This window comes from Gorilla gorilla, chromosome 7, assembly GCF_029281585.2.
Source record: "Gorilla gorilla gorilla isolate KB3781 chromosome 7, NHGRI_mGorGor1-v2.1_pri, whole genome shotgun sequence".
In the NCBI taxonomy this organism is placed as follows: Eukaryota; Metazoa; Chordata; class Mammalia; order Primates; family Hominidae; genus Gorilla; species Gorilla gorilla.
The window spans coordinates 29,617,206-29,631,184 of NC_073231.2; the positions used below are offsets into that span (position 1 = coordinate 29,617,206).

Here is a 13,979-nt window from a genome sequence, read left to right on the forward strand (position 1 = left end):
TTGGATATAAATCAACATTTGGCAAGGACACCCCTGTGGAGCCGCCTGGAGAGTGGGTAGAAATTCAAGGAGCCAGAGGGGAAGGGTGAGCAGCATTAATTGGGTGGCACTCTTGTGTCCGTGTGTGTGTGTGTGTGTGTGTGTGTGTGTGTGTGTGTGTGTGTGTGTGTGTGTGTGTCCTGGGAAGAGCAGGAGCTTTGCCCTCAGTTGCTCCCAGGACCCAGTTCTGGCTTCCAATTGGCCACTTTGTGCTCTGGGCAACATGCTTCACCTCTCTGAGCTCCATATATCTGCAAAGTGAGAAGAATGCCGGACTTGGCCAGGCACGGTGGCTCATGCCTGTAATCCCAGCACTTTGGGAAGCCGAGGCGGGAGATCACCTGAGGCCAAGAGATCGAGACCCAGCCTGGCGAACTTGGTGAAACCCTGTCTCTAATAAAAATATAAAAAAATTAGCTGGGCATGATGGCGGGTGCCTGTAATCTCAGGTACTGGAGAGGCTGAGGCATTAGAATTGCTTGCACCCAGGAGGTGGAGGCTGCAATGAGCCAAGATTGTACCACTGAACTCCAGCCTGGGTGACAGAACAACACTCCGTCTAAAAAAAAAAAAAAAGAAGAAAAATGCCTGACTCACAAGATAGATCACAGGATGGTTTGGAAGATTAAAGGAGACATCCTGTATAGAAGGAACATCAGACAGTGCTTGACATAGAGTCGAGGCTTCACCAGTGTTGGTTTTCTTCGGGCCTACTTGGAGCAGACGGTGTAATTGGAATGTTCTTCATGGGTGGTGACATCTATGCTCTGTGGCTGCCACTATGATCATCTTCTTTCTGTCCTTTTTCTCAGGCTTTTAGCCTTCTCTAGCCTTATTATATTTAGCAGCTGGGAAAGACTCAACACCGGAGACAAATTCTAGTTTCTCCATGTTAGGTGCCATAATAATATCCAGTGTTACAATGGCAGTCAATATAAAAATAGGATCTAATATACACTACTTTTTAAATACTGTAATACTTTCAGTGTGTACTTTTTCATATATACTGTTCGATACTAATCTTCATGTATTTTTTCCAAGTATTAATTTTGACAGAATACCCCTAATCACAGATTTATATATGCCAATATCTGTGAATAGTACATAATATCATATGAAGTTTTTCCAGCATGACAGTGTTCTAATTAAAATGAACAAAAAGCTAGGATAAATAAATACGTACATACATACATACATACGTACATTTCAGGACCTTTGGCTTAAAATACTAATGTATTCATTTAATTAATATGTATGACTGCACATTTCTAAACGTAAGAAAAAGGTAAACTCATTAATCACCATGATGTATTGCAATCAGTGGGGAAGCCCGTCATTACATATTGATGTAATATGTAATGGTAATAGGTAGTAGGTAAACTATTCTAATCCAGCTCTCTATTCATTGCCAAAGTGATAAGAACACAGGAGCTGTGTGCTGTAATTCATCTCCCCTTTCTGTTCTGAGGCAGAACCCTACTAGAAAAATGAATTTCAGGGCTCTCTGCTCCAGTGTTCCCTGATCTAACCAATACTTTGGGAATTTCCATGTGTCCTACCATTTACCAAAAACAAAATTGTTACAACTTTCAAAAATTTCAAGTACTTGTATTTGAAAGGTAAAAGTCAATGAAAACTTAAGTAAATACTCCTTTTTCATTTATACTGACAGTCCCTCTAAATACGATCCTGGCTAGAATGAGCTGTTTTGCTAATGTATTATATTGTCATGCTTCTTTTTGTGATAATTATTTCATATATATTCATATTCTCTGTTGTATTAGTTTGCTAGGGCTGCTGTAACAAAGTTCTCCAAACTGGGTGGCTTAAAACAACAAAAACTTCTTGTTTCACTGTTGCACGAGCAAGAAGTCTGAAATCAAGGTGTCACAGTGTTGGTTCCTTCCAAGGATGTGTGAAAGAATGTTCCATGTCTCTCGTCCTGGCTTCTGGTGTCTTCTTGGTGCTCCGTGGCTTGAGGATGCTCCTCCATGTCCTGTCGATGGCCATCTTCTTGCATCTCTTCACATAATGTTCTCCCAGTGTTTGCACTTCTGTCTCCAAATTTCCCCTTTTTATAAGGACACTAGTCATATGGGCTTAAGGGCCCACCCTACTCCAGTATGTATGACCTCCTCTTAACTAATTAAATCTGCAACAGCCCTGCTTCCAAATAGGGTCACATTCTAAGGTACCAGGCATTAGGACTTCAATATAGGAATTTTGGGGGACATAATTCAACCCATAATGTCTGCTCGCAAGATAGGCTTTGCACATACTTTGTTTGCCACGCAGAATGGGCCATTCACTTTTATAAGTCTGTCCTGTAGTTCCAGGAGCTCTTGGTTTTATATAATGGGGAGTTTGGCTCTCATGGCATTAAAGCAGAAGACCAAAGGGGAATCTGAAGGCTGGTCTTTGAAAGCACTTTCAGAAATGAATGTTAAGGTCTGGGAAGAAAACAAGTCACTGCAATTTTGGACTCTGTTGGAAATGTTTGCTGCAAACTTCTATTTCTCTTTCCTGATGAATTCTGTCTTTAAAACAGTACCCTATATAAGGCCTGTGTTTGGAATTTAAGTTTGGGTTTTATTTACCTGTTACAGGGACTTAGCTGGGGGGTCATGAGTGTTTACTGGTGAGCCTGGTGCTGATATATAATAATAAGGGCAACCAGCATTTAATATATTTGAAATGTCTTCACATCTACATCTCATTTTCTTTTTAAAATAGTACTTGGGATAGGGGACTAGTAAGAAAGTGCAAATATTAACCTTCACTTAATATAGGAAAAAAGCGTGATATAGCCAATGTCACGGGACCAGCAGAAAAACCGTCACCTCCATCTTCTGTTTTTTAACTTTTTGCTCTTTCCCTTATAATATCTACGCACTTAATTTAATGATTAGCCTTGAGATATTGCCATTTCGCCTTTGCTTTGTTCTTTGGGAAAGTTATTTTAACGAATGACGTTTTGCTTTGTTGATGATGATGATTTGATTAGTGTGTGTGTGTGGTGGGCTGGTGACTGTTAAGAATGTCGTTTTGCTAAGAATTTGCTAATCAAGGAAAGACCACACAACAGCACACACTTTTTTGCATTGTCCAACATAGTATAAGAGCTATCCGAGGAAAGGGATGCATTTTTAGTTAGACACACCTGGTTCTTCAGCACAGGACACATGTTTCACCCTTCCAGGCTTTCCTGCACAGATAGGAATGTGTTCTAATTAAAACTTGCATATGCTCTGTTTTTAGGCTTTTTTTACAGAAAAGTACTTGCAGGAGCATCCTGAAGACCAGGAGAAGGTTGAGCTGCTAAAGCGACTAATAGCATTACAGGTACAGGACGGTTTTCCTCTACACTCCCAGGGAGGCCACAGTGTGGGACACCCATTATTCTCCAGGGCTTAAGTCTACAAGCCCACTCAGGGTTACTTTTCTTTCTTTTTTTAACCCTTGTGAAACCACCACCTATCTATGTATTTGTTTGCTCGGCCGGCAGTTAAACTGCCCAGGGTTGACGGAGGCTTCTTAAAGCTGAGATCAAAGTTCATCGGTTGGGGCCGGGCCCAGTGGCTTATGCTTGTAATCCCAGCACTTTGGGAGGCTGAAGTGGGTGGATCACCTGAGGTCAGGAGTTCCAGACCAGCCTGGCCAACATGGTGAAACCCCATCTCTACTAAAAATACAAAATTAGCCAGGCATGGTGGTGCATGCTTGTAATCCCAGCTACTCAGGAGGCCGAGGCAGGAGAATCGTTTGAACTCAGGAGGCAGAGGTTGCAGTGAGCCGAGATCACGCCACAGCACTCCAGCCTGGGTAACAGAGTGAGACTCCATCTCAAAAAATAAAAAATAAAAAAAAAAGAAGTTCATCTGTTGGTTTCCTGGCATGTGTTTCCAGCTGAGAGATGCTGGCCTCATTTTTTTCTCTCAAGACTTCAGTGGGCAGTGGTAGAAAACATGACTACCAAATTCAGTCTAAGACTTAAACCTATCAGTTGCTCATCCACGGAAGTGCCCCAGGACTCCGTTAGATTTGCCTCATCCCACAGCCCTTCCCCAGTTTAGGGCAAACCTGTATTCTTGGTGTGCACATTTTCCCACATCATTGACCTAAGTCCATCCAGTCCACAAGTCCTACACTGAGAAGTGGCCTTCCCATTGGCCAGCACTATGTCCAGCAGTTTACTTTCCACCCCATCCCTCCCTTCCCCAACCAAATCAAAACGATCCCTCTTCCTGAAGCGCACTGCACTCATTTTTTGCCCTTCTTTCCAGATGCCCCTGCTAACAGAAGGGATCCGCATCCATGGGGAGAAACTGACAGAGCAGCTGAAGCCGCTGCATGAGCGGTTGTCTTCTTGCTTCCGGGAACTCAAGGAGAAAGTAGAAAAGCACTATGGGGTTATAACACTGGTAAGCATGATCTAAGTAGCCTTCACACCTTTTTCTAGGTTCTGTGACCTTTTATGACACTGATTCGTTTTTCAGATGCCAAATGAGTTGTAATAACTTAGCTATGGCATGGAAATAGTGAGGCTGGTGGGAGAGAGTGTGTTCCCCTCTTGGTGACCTTGAGCAGTCCTTGTGCTGGTCAGAGGTTCTCCAACTTGAACAACTATCAGAACCTCCCAGAGGGCCTGTGAAAATACAGATGGCTGAGCCATCATAACCCCAGAGTTTATGATTCCATAGATCTGGGGGTGGGGCCCAAGTAGTTGCAATTCTGAGTTCCCGGGTGATATTGATGCCGCTGGTCTGGGGACAACACTTTGAGAACCACTGTACTAGAAATCAGGCCAGGTGCAGTGGCTCACAGCTGTAATCCCAGCACTTTGGGAGGCCATGGAGGGCTGATCACTTGTGGTCAGGAGTTCGAGACCAGCCTGGCCAACATGGTGAAACACCATCTCTACTAAAAATTAGCTGGGCATGGCGTCAGGCACCTGTAGTCCCGGCTATTCGGGAGGCTGTGGCAAGAGAATTGCTTGTACCCAGGAGGCGGAGGTTTCATTGAGCCGAGATCACACCATTGCACTCCAGCCTGGGCGACAGAGCGAGACTCTATCTCAAAACAAACAAACAAACAAACCAAAATAACTCAAAGTTTTCTGAATCCTAGACACTGGTTATTCTTGTGCTGTCTGGCCAGATTCTTACATTTTTTCCTAATCTTAGAAATAGTATCTATTTTGATGAAAAGTGTACAGTTTTCACGCCTTTGAAGGGAAGAAGGAATTGTGAATTACATTTCATATGCATGTAGCTGCTTTCATAATTGTTTTTGACGAGCTCCTCACAGCTACAATTTTCTTTTCTCCTCCTGAGCAGTTCAGTGGATAGTGCATGTATGTACTAACCTTTTCTCTCCAGCGAGTGATGGTGTAATACGTTCTAGCTTTACTTATCTGCATTTTTTTCTTTGAATTCATCCTGTTCTCTTTAATGGTCTTATTCTTTTTGTTTTGTTTTGTTTTTGTTTTTGAGACAGGATCTCTCTTTGTCACCCAGGCTGAAGTGCAGTGTGAGATCACAGCTCACTGCAGCCTTGACTTCCCAGGCTCAAGCCATCCTCCCACCTCAGCCTCCTGAGTAGCTGGAACTGCAGGTGTGCTCCACCACACCCAGCTAATTTTTTTTTTTTTTTTTTTTGAGACAGAGTCTCGCTCTGTTGCCCAGGATGGAGTGCAGTGGCACGATCTCAGCTCACTGCAAGCTCTGCCTCCCAGGTTCACACCATTCTCCTGCCTCAGCCTCCTGAGTAGCTGGGACTACATGTGCCCGCCACCACGCCCAGCTAATTTTTTTGCATTTTTAGTAGAGACGAGGTTTCACCTTGTTAGCCAGAATGGTCGCAATCTCCCGACCTTGTGATCCGCCTGCCTCGGCCTCCCAAAGTGCTGGGATTACAGGTGTGAGCCACCGCGCCCGGCCCACACCCAGCTAATTTTTAAAACTTTTTTGTAGAGATAGGGTCTCGCTATGTTGCCCAGGCTGGCCTCCAACTCCTAGACTCAAGTAGTCCTCCTGCCTCAGCCTCCCAAAGTGCTGGGATTACAGGTGTGAGTCAGCATGCCCAGCCCTTTAATGGTCTTATTCTTAAACCCCTTATTTTCACATTATTTCCTCAAACCAAAGCTCTGAGTTTCTTTTCATGCTCTTTTCTCCCCCATTCCTGTCTGCCCACCTTCAGTACAGTTTCCTCCAGGGTATCTTTTTGAGCGTGTCTTTCAGCCATTAAGTGTTCAGTCCTGCCTTCTTCCTAAGATTGTGCCTCCTAACCTGCTGCTACTTAAGAGTTTTTCTAGGAGCATTTGTCTTTTACACACACATTCCTAGACAGCAAAGACTGTCTTCGATTTAATGAGCTTAGTCATTATTAGAACTTGGCCGGTATTAGTGAGTCAGTTTCATATGGTGGCATCTGGGGGTAATCCTACTGGTGACATTTCTAGAGAACATAGGATTCACCAGGTTAAGCTGCATGTCTACAGTGTCAATCTAAAAATTTTCTCTAACCCCAATATTCCATATTTTAAAAGACTGAAAGAAGCTGAGCTGGGGAAGCAGACGGAAGGTTTTGCTATTTATTGGAGAGTGTGAGGCACATCTTAATTTTTTCCTGTCTCATGTAGGTAGCAGAAAATTGTGACAACTTTGTCTCTAGTCTTAGAATCAGGGAGGTTTAACCTAAGTTGTACCTATAGCTAACAGTATCAGTACGTGCAATATTTAACAATAGAGGCAGCACAGGCACCAACCAATCAGAATGGGGTGCCAGCCAATACAGATGGGTACTGGTTAGCCACAAGCAAACAGGGCAGCTGTGGCCAGTTCATAGGGGCTGGATTCCAGGTCCACTAACCATGTGGAGTCATATGTTTTCAGCCACCCAACTTGACGGAGAGGAAGCAAAGCCGCACGGGGTCTATTGTGCTCCCCTACATCATGTCTTCCACTCTGCGGAGGTTGTCCATCACCTCAGTCACTTCCTCTGTGGTTTCCACCTCTTCAAACTCGTCTGACAATGCTCCTTCCAGACCGGGATCTGATGGGTAAGGGTTTCATCTTTAATCTGCAGGAAGGGTGGGGTAATGCCTTACTACTGTTTGCCTTTAGCCACGCATAACTCCTTTGAGAAAAATAGCCTTTGGGTCATTCTCATTGTCTTCCTCATAAGGAATGTCATGATTAGCAGAATAATAACAACAGTTACTAAAAATGAAAAATGACAAAGAAATCACCCATAATCCTACCACACTATTACATACCTATAGTCATTACCTATTTTTTTCATCATTTCCATTTTAAAAAATAAATTTTTACATCTATTTTATGAATAGGTTTTATAATCACATGGCATGAAATTCCAAAAGAACCAAACGATATATCACAAAAAATCTCCCTTTAATCTGAGACTTCCCACTACAGTAGAACCCCTGCAGTAGCCCCACCCCCAGAGCCAGATGATGCTAACATTCAGGTTCTTGGTACCCCCATGGCAGCTCTTTATAGGTTCACAAGCATTGCATAATTATATGTTCTTCCCCACACTTTTTTTATATGAATGGTAGAATTTTCTTTACTTTCCTTTTTTTCATTTACTATTATATCTTGAAACTCATTCCATTTCAGAACATAAAAAGCCCCCTCTTTATGCTTTCTGTAGCTATAGATATGGCTCATTGTATGTATGTGGCATGATACAGATTGAGTATCCCTCATCCAAAATGCTTGGGGCCCGAAGTGTTTTGAATTTCGGATGTTTTAGTATTTTTGGATATTTGCGTTATACCTGTTCAGCATCCCTAATCCAAAAACCCCAAATCTGAAATGTTCCAGTAAGCATTTCCTTTGAGCGTCATGTCAGCATTCAAATATTTCGCATTTTGGAGCATTTTGGATTTTGGATTTTGGGATTGGGGATATTCAACCTGTATATTCTACCAGTGCTTACTGGTGGTCATTCAGTTGCTTTCACTCTATTACTGTTACTTCAGTGTGACAATGAATAACCTTAAACACATGTTATTTTGTACATATACAACTATATCAATATGGGAAAAATCTTGTATGTGAAATTGCTCTGTCAAAGATGTATATTTGCAATTTTGAAAATTATTCCTAAACCGACTTCCATAAAGATTATACCAGTTTACACTCCCACCAGCAACACACAGGAGTGCCTAGTTACTCACCCTAGCCACCAAACTATACTGTTAGTCTTTTTAAATTTTACCAGTCTGATAGGTGGAAAATATTTTCTTGTATACTTTTTGTTTGTTTTTTGGTTTTTGTTTATTTTTCTTGTTTTGCCTGAAGTTGAACATCTTTTCATTTGTTTGTGTTTTATTTTCTGTGACCTGTGGTCAAATACTTTTTTCTGTTGAATTGTTGGCCCTTTGTCTGTGAAATGAGTTGAAATGTTTTCTCCTAATTTTTCCTTTATCTTTTGACTTCTAATTTGTTGCTTCTAATTTTTTATTGAGTTGTGCTGATTTTTTTATGTAGTTATATAATCAATCTTTTATTTTATGACTTCTGGGTTTTATTTCACAATTAAAGGCCTTTCCCACTCTAAGATAACAAAAAAGGTACTTTTTTTTTTTTCATTGACTTTTAGGGTTTCACTATTTACAATTTTGTCTGTAATCCTTTAGAATTTATTCTAATATAAGATGTTAAGTATGGAGCCAACATTTTTATTTCCAAATGGCTACTCAATTCTTCTTATAACATTTAGTGAACAAGTCATCTTTTTGTTTTTTTGAAATGTCAATCTTATAAAAAATCAAATTTCCACATACTCTTTAGTCTGTGGACATTTTTTTTTTCTATTTCTTAGATTTACTTGTCTATTCATGTATCAGTACTATGCAATCTTAATTATTATAGATATAAAACATTTTTTATTTCCTAATATTCCTTTTCAGAATTTAATCTGGCTAGTGTCGCTATTGCTCACTGTTGGATTAACTTGTCTAGAATCCTATTGCTATTTTTATTAGGATCATGTTAAATCATGGACTAACTTTAGGAAGACTGATGGCTTTTTGATGCTGAGGCTTCCTTGCCAGAAACATAAAATGCCTTTCCATACGTTCAAATTTAAAATATTTGAAAGGAGTTATAGTTATGTTCTTTCTGCCTAAGATTACTATTTTTAAATAATATATTGCTAAAGTACTGGAAAGGTTTAAAAGAAAACAATGCTTTATTACTTCATCACTCAAAGATAACCACCGTTAAAGCTCAGGTATATAATATCAAAAAAGTATGTTTATTTTTTATTTTTTATTTTTATTTCTTTGAGATGGAGTCTGGCTCTGTCACCCAGGCTGGAGTGCAGTGGTGCAATCTCGGCTCACCGCAAGCTCCGCCTCCCAGGTTCACGCCATTCTCCTGCCTCAGTCTCCCGAGTAGCTGAGACTACAGGCGCCCGCCACCATGCCCGACTAATTTTTTGTACTTTTAGTAGAGATGGGGTTTCACCATGTTAGCCAGGATGGTGTCGATCTCCTGACCTCGTGATCCACCCGCCTCAGCTTCCCAAAGTGCTGGGATTACAGGCGTGAGCCACCACACCTGGCCCTGTTTATTTTTTATACAAGTGGAAAAGCATTGCATCTATCATGTTGTGACCTAATGCTTAATTTAATATAGGTGATGAGCATTTATGCATCATTAAGTATTTAAAATAGTCTTGAATATAAGTTATCAGTTGACTCACCATTTTTTCACAAATGTTTAATTCCATAATACAATAATTGCATCATAAAAATAACCTACCTGAATGCCACCCTACCTGGAAATCAAATATGTAGTGTTTCTTAAATTATGCATTCTTTTCCATTGATATAGGTATATTTACATAGCTCCAATTATAGCATATAGTTTGGTACTTTGCTGTTCCTTCTTACCTTTTTATTATAAGCATTTGTCATGTTGCTGTGTAATTTTTATTTATGTATTTTTTTTTGAGACAGAGTCTCGCTGTGTCGCCCAGGCTGGAGTGCAGTGGTGCGATCTCGGCTCTCTGCAACCTCTGCCTCCTGGGTTTAAGCTATTCTCCTGCCTTAGCCTCTTGAGTAGCTGGGACTACAGGCACCCACCACCACGCCTGGTGAAGTTTTATATTCTTAGTAGAGACGAGGTTTCACCGTATTGGCCAGGCTGGTTTCTAACTCCTGACCTCATGATCCGCCCACCTCAGCCTCTCAAAGTGCTGGGATTACAGGCGTGAGCCACTGTGCCTGGCCGTGTAATCTTTATTATTATCAGCTTTTACCATCATTTTTGATGGCAATTGACATTGCATCATACAAATATGCCATGATTAATTATTCTCCTACTATAGAATATTTAAGCTGTATCCTTCTTTCTAAACAATTAACCATAAAACTTCATTATAGATTTTAATACAAAAATATGTATGTAACTTGTATCAGTATAAAATATATTTTTATTAAAAACCATAGCAAACATATTTGGACATGTAGCTTTCTTATTAGGATGCATTCTTAGAAGTGCTGGGATTATTTCTAGAATGTAGTAATCTAGATTCTAGATTACTTCTAGAATCTAGATTACATTCTAGTAGTATATAGTAATCTAGATTACTACATTCTAGTACTATGTAGTTTGTGGGTAGGATTTGAACACAGGCTATCTGGCTCCAGAGTTGTGCTCTTACCCACTACATAAAACTGCCTATTGAATCTCTTACTTTAAAGATTCTGTCTTTGCCTGTACATTGAATTAAGCCCTTCACTTCCTGGGATAAGATACTCACTAATATTTTCGTCCAGTCGTCTGATGGTCTTGTTTCTGTACATTAACACCTTGAGATGTTTGTTCAGTTGTAATTGAAAATTTAGATTTAGAATCTGAGAGTGAAGTCATAGGTCAAGAGTAGGTTGAGGAGGCCGGGCATGGTGGCTCACGCCTCTAGCCTTAGCACTTTGGGAGGGCTGAGGTAGGAGCATCACTTGAGCCCAGGAGTTTGAGACCAGCCTAGGCAACAGTTTGAGACCAGCCTGGGCAACATGGTGAAACCCCATCCCTACTAAAACAATACAAAGTTTAGCTGGGCATGGTGGTACACACCTGTAGTCCCAGCTACTCAGAAGTTAAGGTTATGGTGAGCTGTGATCGCACCACTGCACTCCAGCCTGAATGATGGGAGAAAGACCCTGTCTCAAAAAAAAAAAAAAAAAAAAAGTAGCCTAAAGAGTCATAACTGCTGGTACTTTCATAGTGAATTTTGATTGCAAGGTGATCAGTATTTGTGATGTTTGTCCTTGTTCCTGGCCAATAGCTCAATCCTGGAGCCACTTTTGGAGCGCAGGGCGTCATCAGGTGCCAGAGTTGAAGATCTGTCCCTTAGAGAGGAGAACAGCGAGAACCGGATCAGCAAGTTTAAGAGAAAAGACTGGAGTCTGAGCAAGTCCCAGGTCATTGCAGAGAAAGCACCAGAACCTGATTTGATGGTAAAAAACAAAAAAGAAAAAAAGAAATCTCTGGAGGCTTGCCCCCCTCTCCCCTGTACCCAGGCATATCACCATCCCCTCCCAGATTGAAGCTGGGCTATGGCTTGTCTCAGGACTCAGCAGCCTGGGTTAGTGTCAGATCGCAGATTGTGGTAAGGAAAGCACATACCTCATGAGAAGTTCGAGTCTATAAATCAACATTGGTGAAGATCTTGTACCCACAATGTAAACATGTGGGTTGATGCTTAGAGCTGTCGTTCTTGCCACTCTGTCCCCTGAGTGAATCCAAACATTGTCGTTTCTCTTCTTTAATTTTTTTAAAAGGTACTTTTCCTTCCATATCAACTTGTTAAATGTGGCAAGACCACCTTTTCCTGAGAATCAGGGTGGCTTATTTCCAACATAAATGACACAGCCCAACTGTGATCAGAATCAAGTCTGTGGCCATTCAGAAAATAATCTGTGGTTCAGTGGTTCTAGTCAGTGCCTGTTCGGTGTTGCCCATCATATGACAATGCTTAAAAATCGCTCCTTCAGTTAAGTCCTTTTCCAAGTGTCTTCTCAGAAGACAAGGCTGTTGAGAGCATTGTTGAGCTCAGCCTTCCTCACCATGAAAATGTTTTGCTTTTTCTCTCTGGTCCTAGAGCCCAACCAGAAAAGCACAAAGGCCAAAGAGTCTCCAGTTGATGGATAATCGGCTATCACCATTTCACGGTTCTTCACCTCCTCAGTCAACACCCTTGAGCCCACCTCCACTCACTCCCAAAGCCACCAGGACCCTAAGTAAGTTTTCCTGTATTCCTTATAGTCTTTTTACTAGGGAATGGAGTATGTTTATGCATCTGGGCAGTTTGTAACTAAACCAGCCAGAATGTATGTAAGACCATTGTAAAACTGGTTCAATTTCGTGTTCGTGTATTATACAGTTAGACCGGAGTTTGGCAAGGAGGCCACTAGGACTCATTAAACTTTTCTGGATAGTGATCCAAAGGGCATTAGTGTCAGTTTTATAATTGTGAAGGTATAAATGAGGCAGATCTGCACTAGGACTAGACAGATAACAAGTAACTTACAAGCTAACCGTTAGTTAGGTAGACCTGAACAGGGACAAGAAATAGACTCATTCCATCTACTGCTTATAGTCTGGCTTGGGGAACCAGCAGTGCACAACACTTGAGAAGAATTGCAAAGTACCCATAGTCCAGAGGCATGGTAGAGGGATAAATCTATCAGAGCCAGATGGGAGACAATTGTCAACCAAGAGTTAGAGATAATCAGTTACAGTTTCCTGGAGGAAGTGGATATTTTCCTAAGCACTTGGGCTATATCAGAGAACAGAATAATACCATAGATTCCAGAAAATGTTCTCATCTTCAGCTTAATACTAAAACCCTGAACAAAAAAAGTTTTGGCCAGGCACGGTAGCTCACGCCTGTAATCCCAGCACTTTGGGAGGCTGAGGCAGGCGAATCACGAGGTCAGGAGATCGAGATCATCCTGGCTACAGTGAAACCCCATCTGTACTAAAAATACAAAAAATTAGCTGGGCGTGATGGCAGGTGCCTGTAGTCCCAGCTACTTGGGAGGCTGAGGCAGGAGAATGGCGTGAACCTGGGAGGCGGAGCTTGCAGTGAGCTGAGATCGCGCCACTGCACTCCAGCCTGGGCAACAGAGTGAGACTCCATCTCAAAAAAATAAAAATAAAAAAAATAAAGTTTTTGCTTCAGAACACCTTGTGGAGCTCTTGAAACTTCTGGCGAGGGCGTCACCTGTGTGATGTGGGGTAAGAAGTCTTCTTCATTCTATCCGCAGAAACCATAGAATGTGGCTTTCATCAGTTGGTTGACCAGGTTGGCTTAGGTGTTACAGTGCCAGCAACATTTCCATGAGCTTCCTTGCTCAGTGCCTCTCTCTGCCGCCTGCACTTTCTGTCATTTCTAGGCTCCCCATCGTTGCAGACAGATGGAATCGCGGCCACTCCTGTCCCACCTCCACCTCCCCCCAAAAGCAAGCCCTATGAAGGCAGCCAGAGGAACTCCACTGAGGTAGGGAAATCACAGCTGGCAACTGTGGCCAGGGAGCGCCACTCCTGGGAAGGCAGCATCAGGTTTTCCAGGCTCTTTAGTGGGCAGGTTTGCTCATAGACCTGTCACTGCAGTCGATTCTTGGCTCATTCCTGAAACCACAGGAGATGGAGAAGTTTTCAATGGGAAGGACAGACATTCAAGCAGATGATGAAGGTAGAGGCAGGTGTTCTCTGTACCTCGTCCTGGGTACCTGTGAAATAAGCTGTGAGTTCTAGTTCACCTTTTTAGGGGGGCGGGGGCAGGGTCTGGCTCTGTCACCCAGGCTGGAGTGCAATAGTGCGATCATAGCTCACTGCAGCCTCAAACTCCTGGGCTCAAGTGATTCTCCTACCTTCGCCTCTCAATTAGCTGGGACTACA

The 13,979-nt window shown here is 42.0% G+C and overlaps 1 protein-coding gene across 2 annotated transcripts in view; it reads left to right on the forward strand.

The window, feature by feature from the left end:
• DOCK5 (dedicator of cytokinesis 5) overlaps positions 1-13,979 on the forward strand; it is a 231,636-nt gene that overhangs the window by 212,574 nt on the left and 5,083 nt on the right. Inside the window, exons 46-51 of one of the 2 annotated variants that reach the window (XM_004046801.5) lie at positions 3,298-3,381; positions 4,323-4,460; positions 6,933-7,099; positions 11,362-11,533; positions 12,178-12,316; positions 13,475-13,578. In XM_004046801.5, the coding sequence (XP_004046849.2) occupies positions 3,298-3,381; positions 4,323-4,460; positions 6,933-7,099; positions 11,362-11,533; positions 12,178-12,316; positions 13,475-13,578 (804 nt within the window). The remainder of the gene's footprint in view (positions 1-3,297; positions 3,382-4,322; positions 4,461-6,932; positions 7,100-11,361; positions 11,534-12,177; positions 12,317-13,474; positions 13,579-13,979) is intronic. The other variant, XM_055348267.2, reaches the window with a different exon arrangement.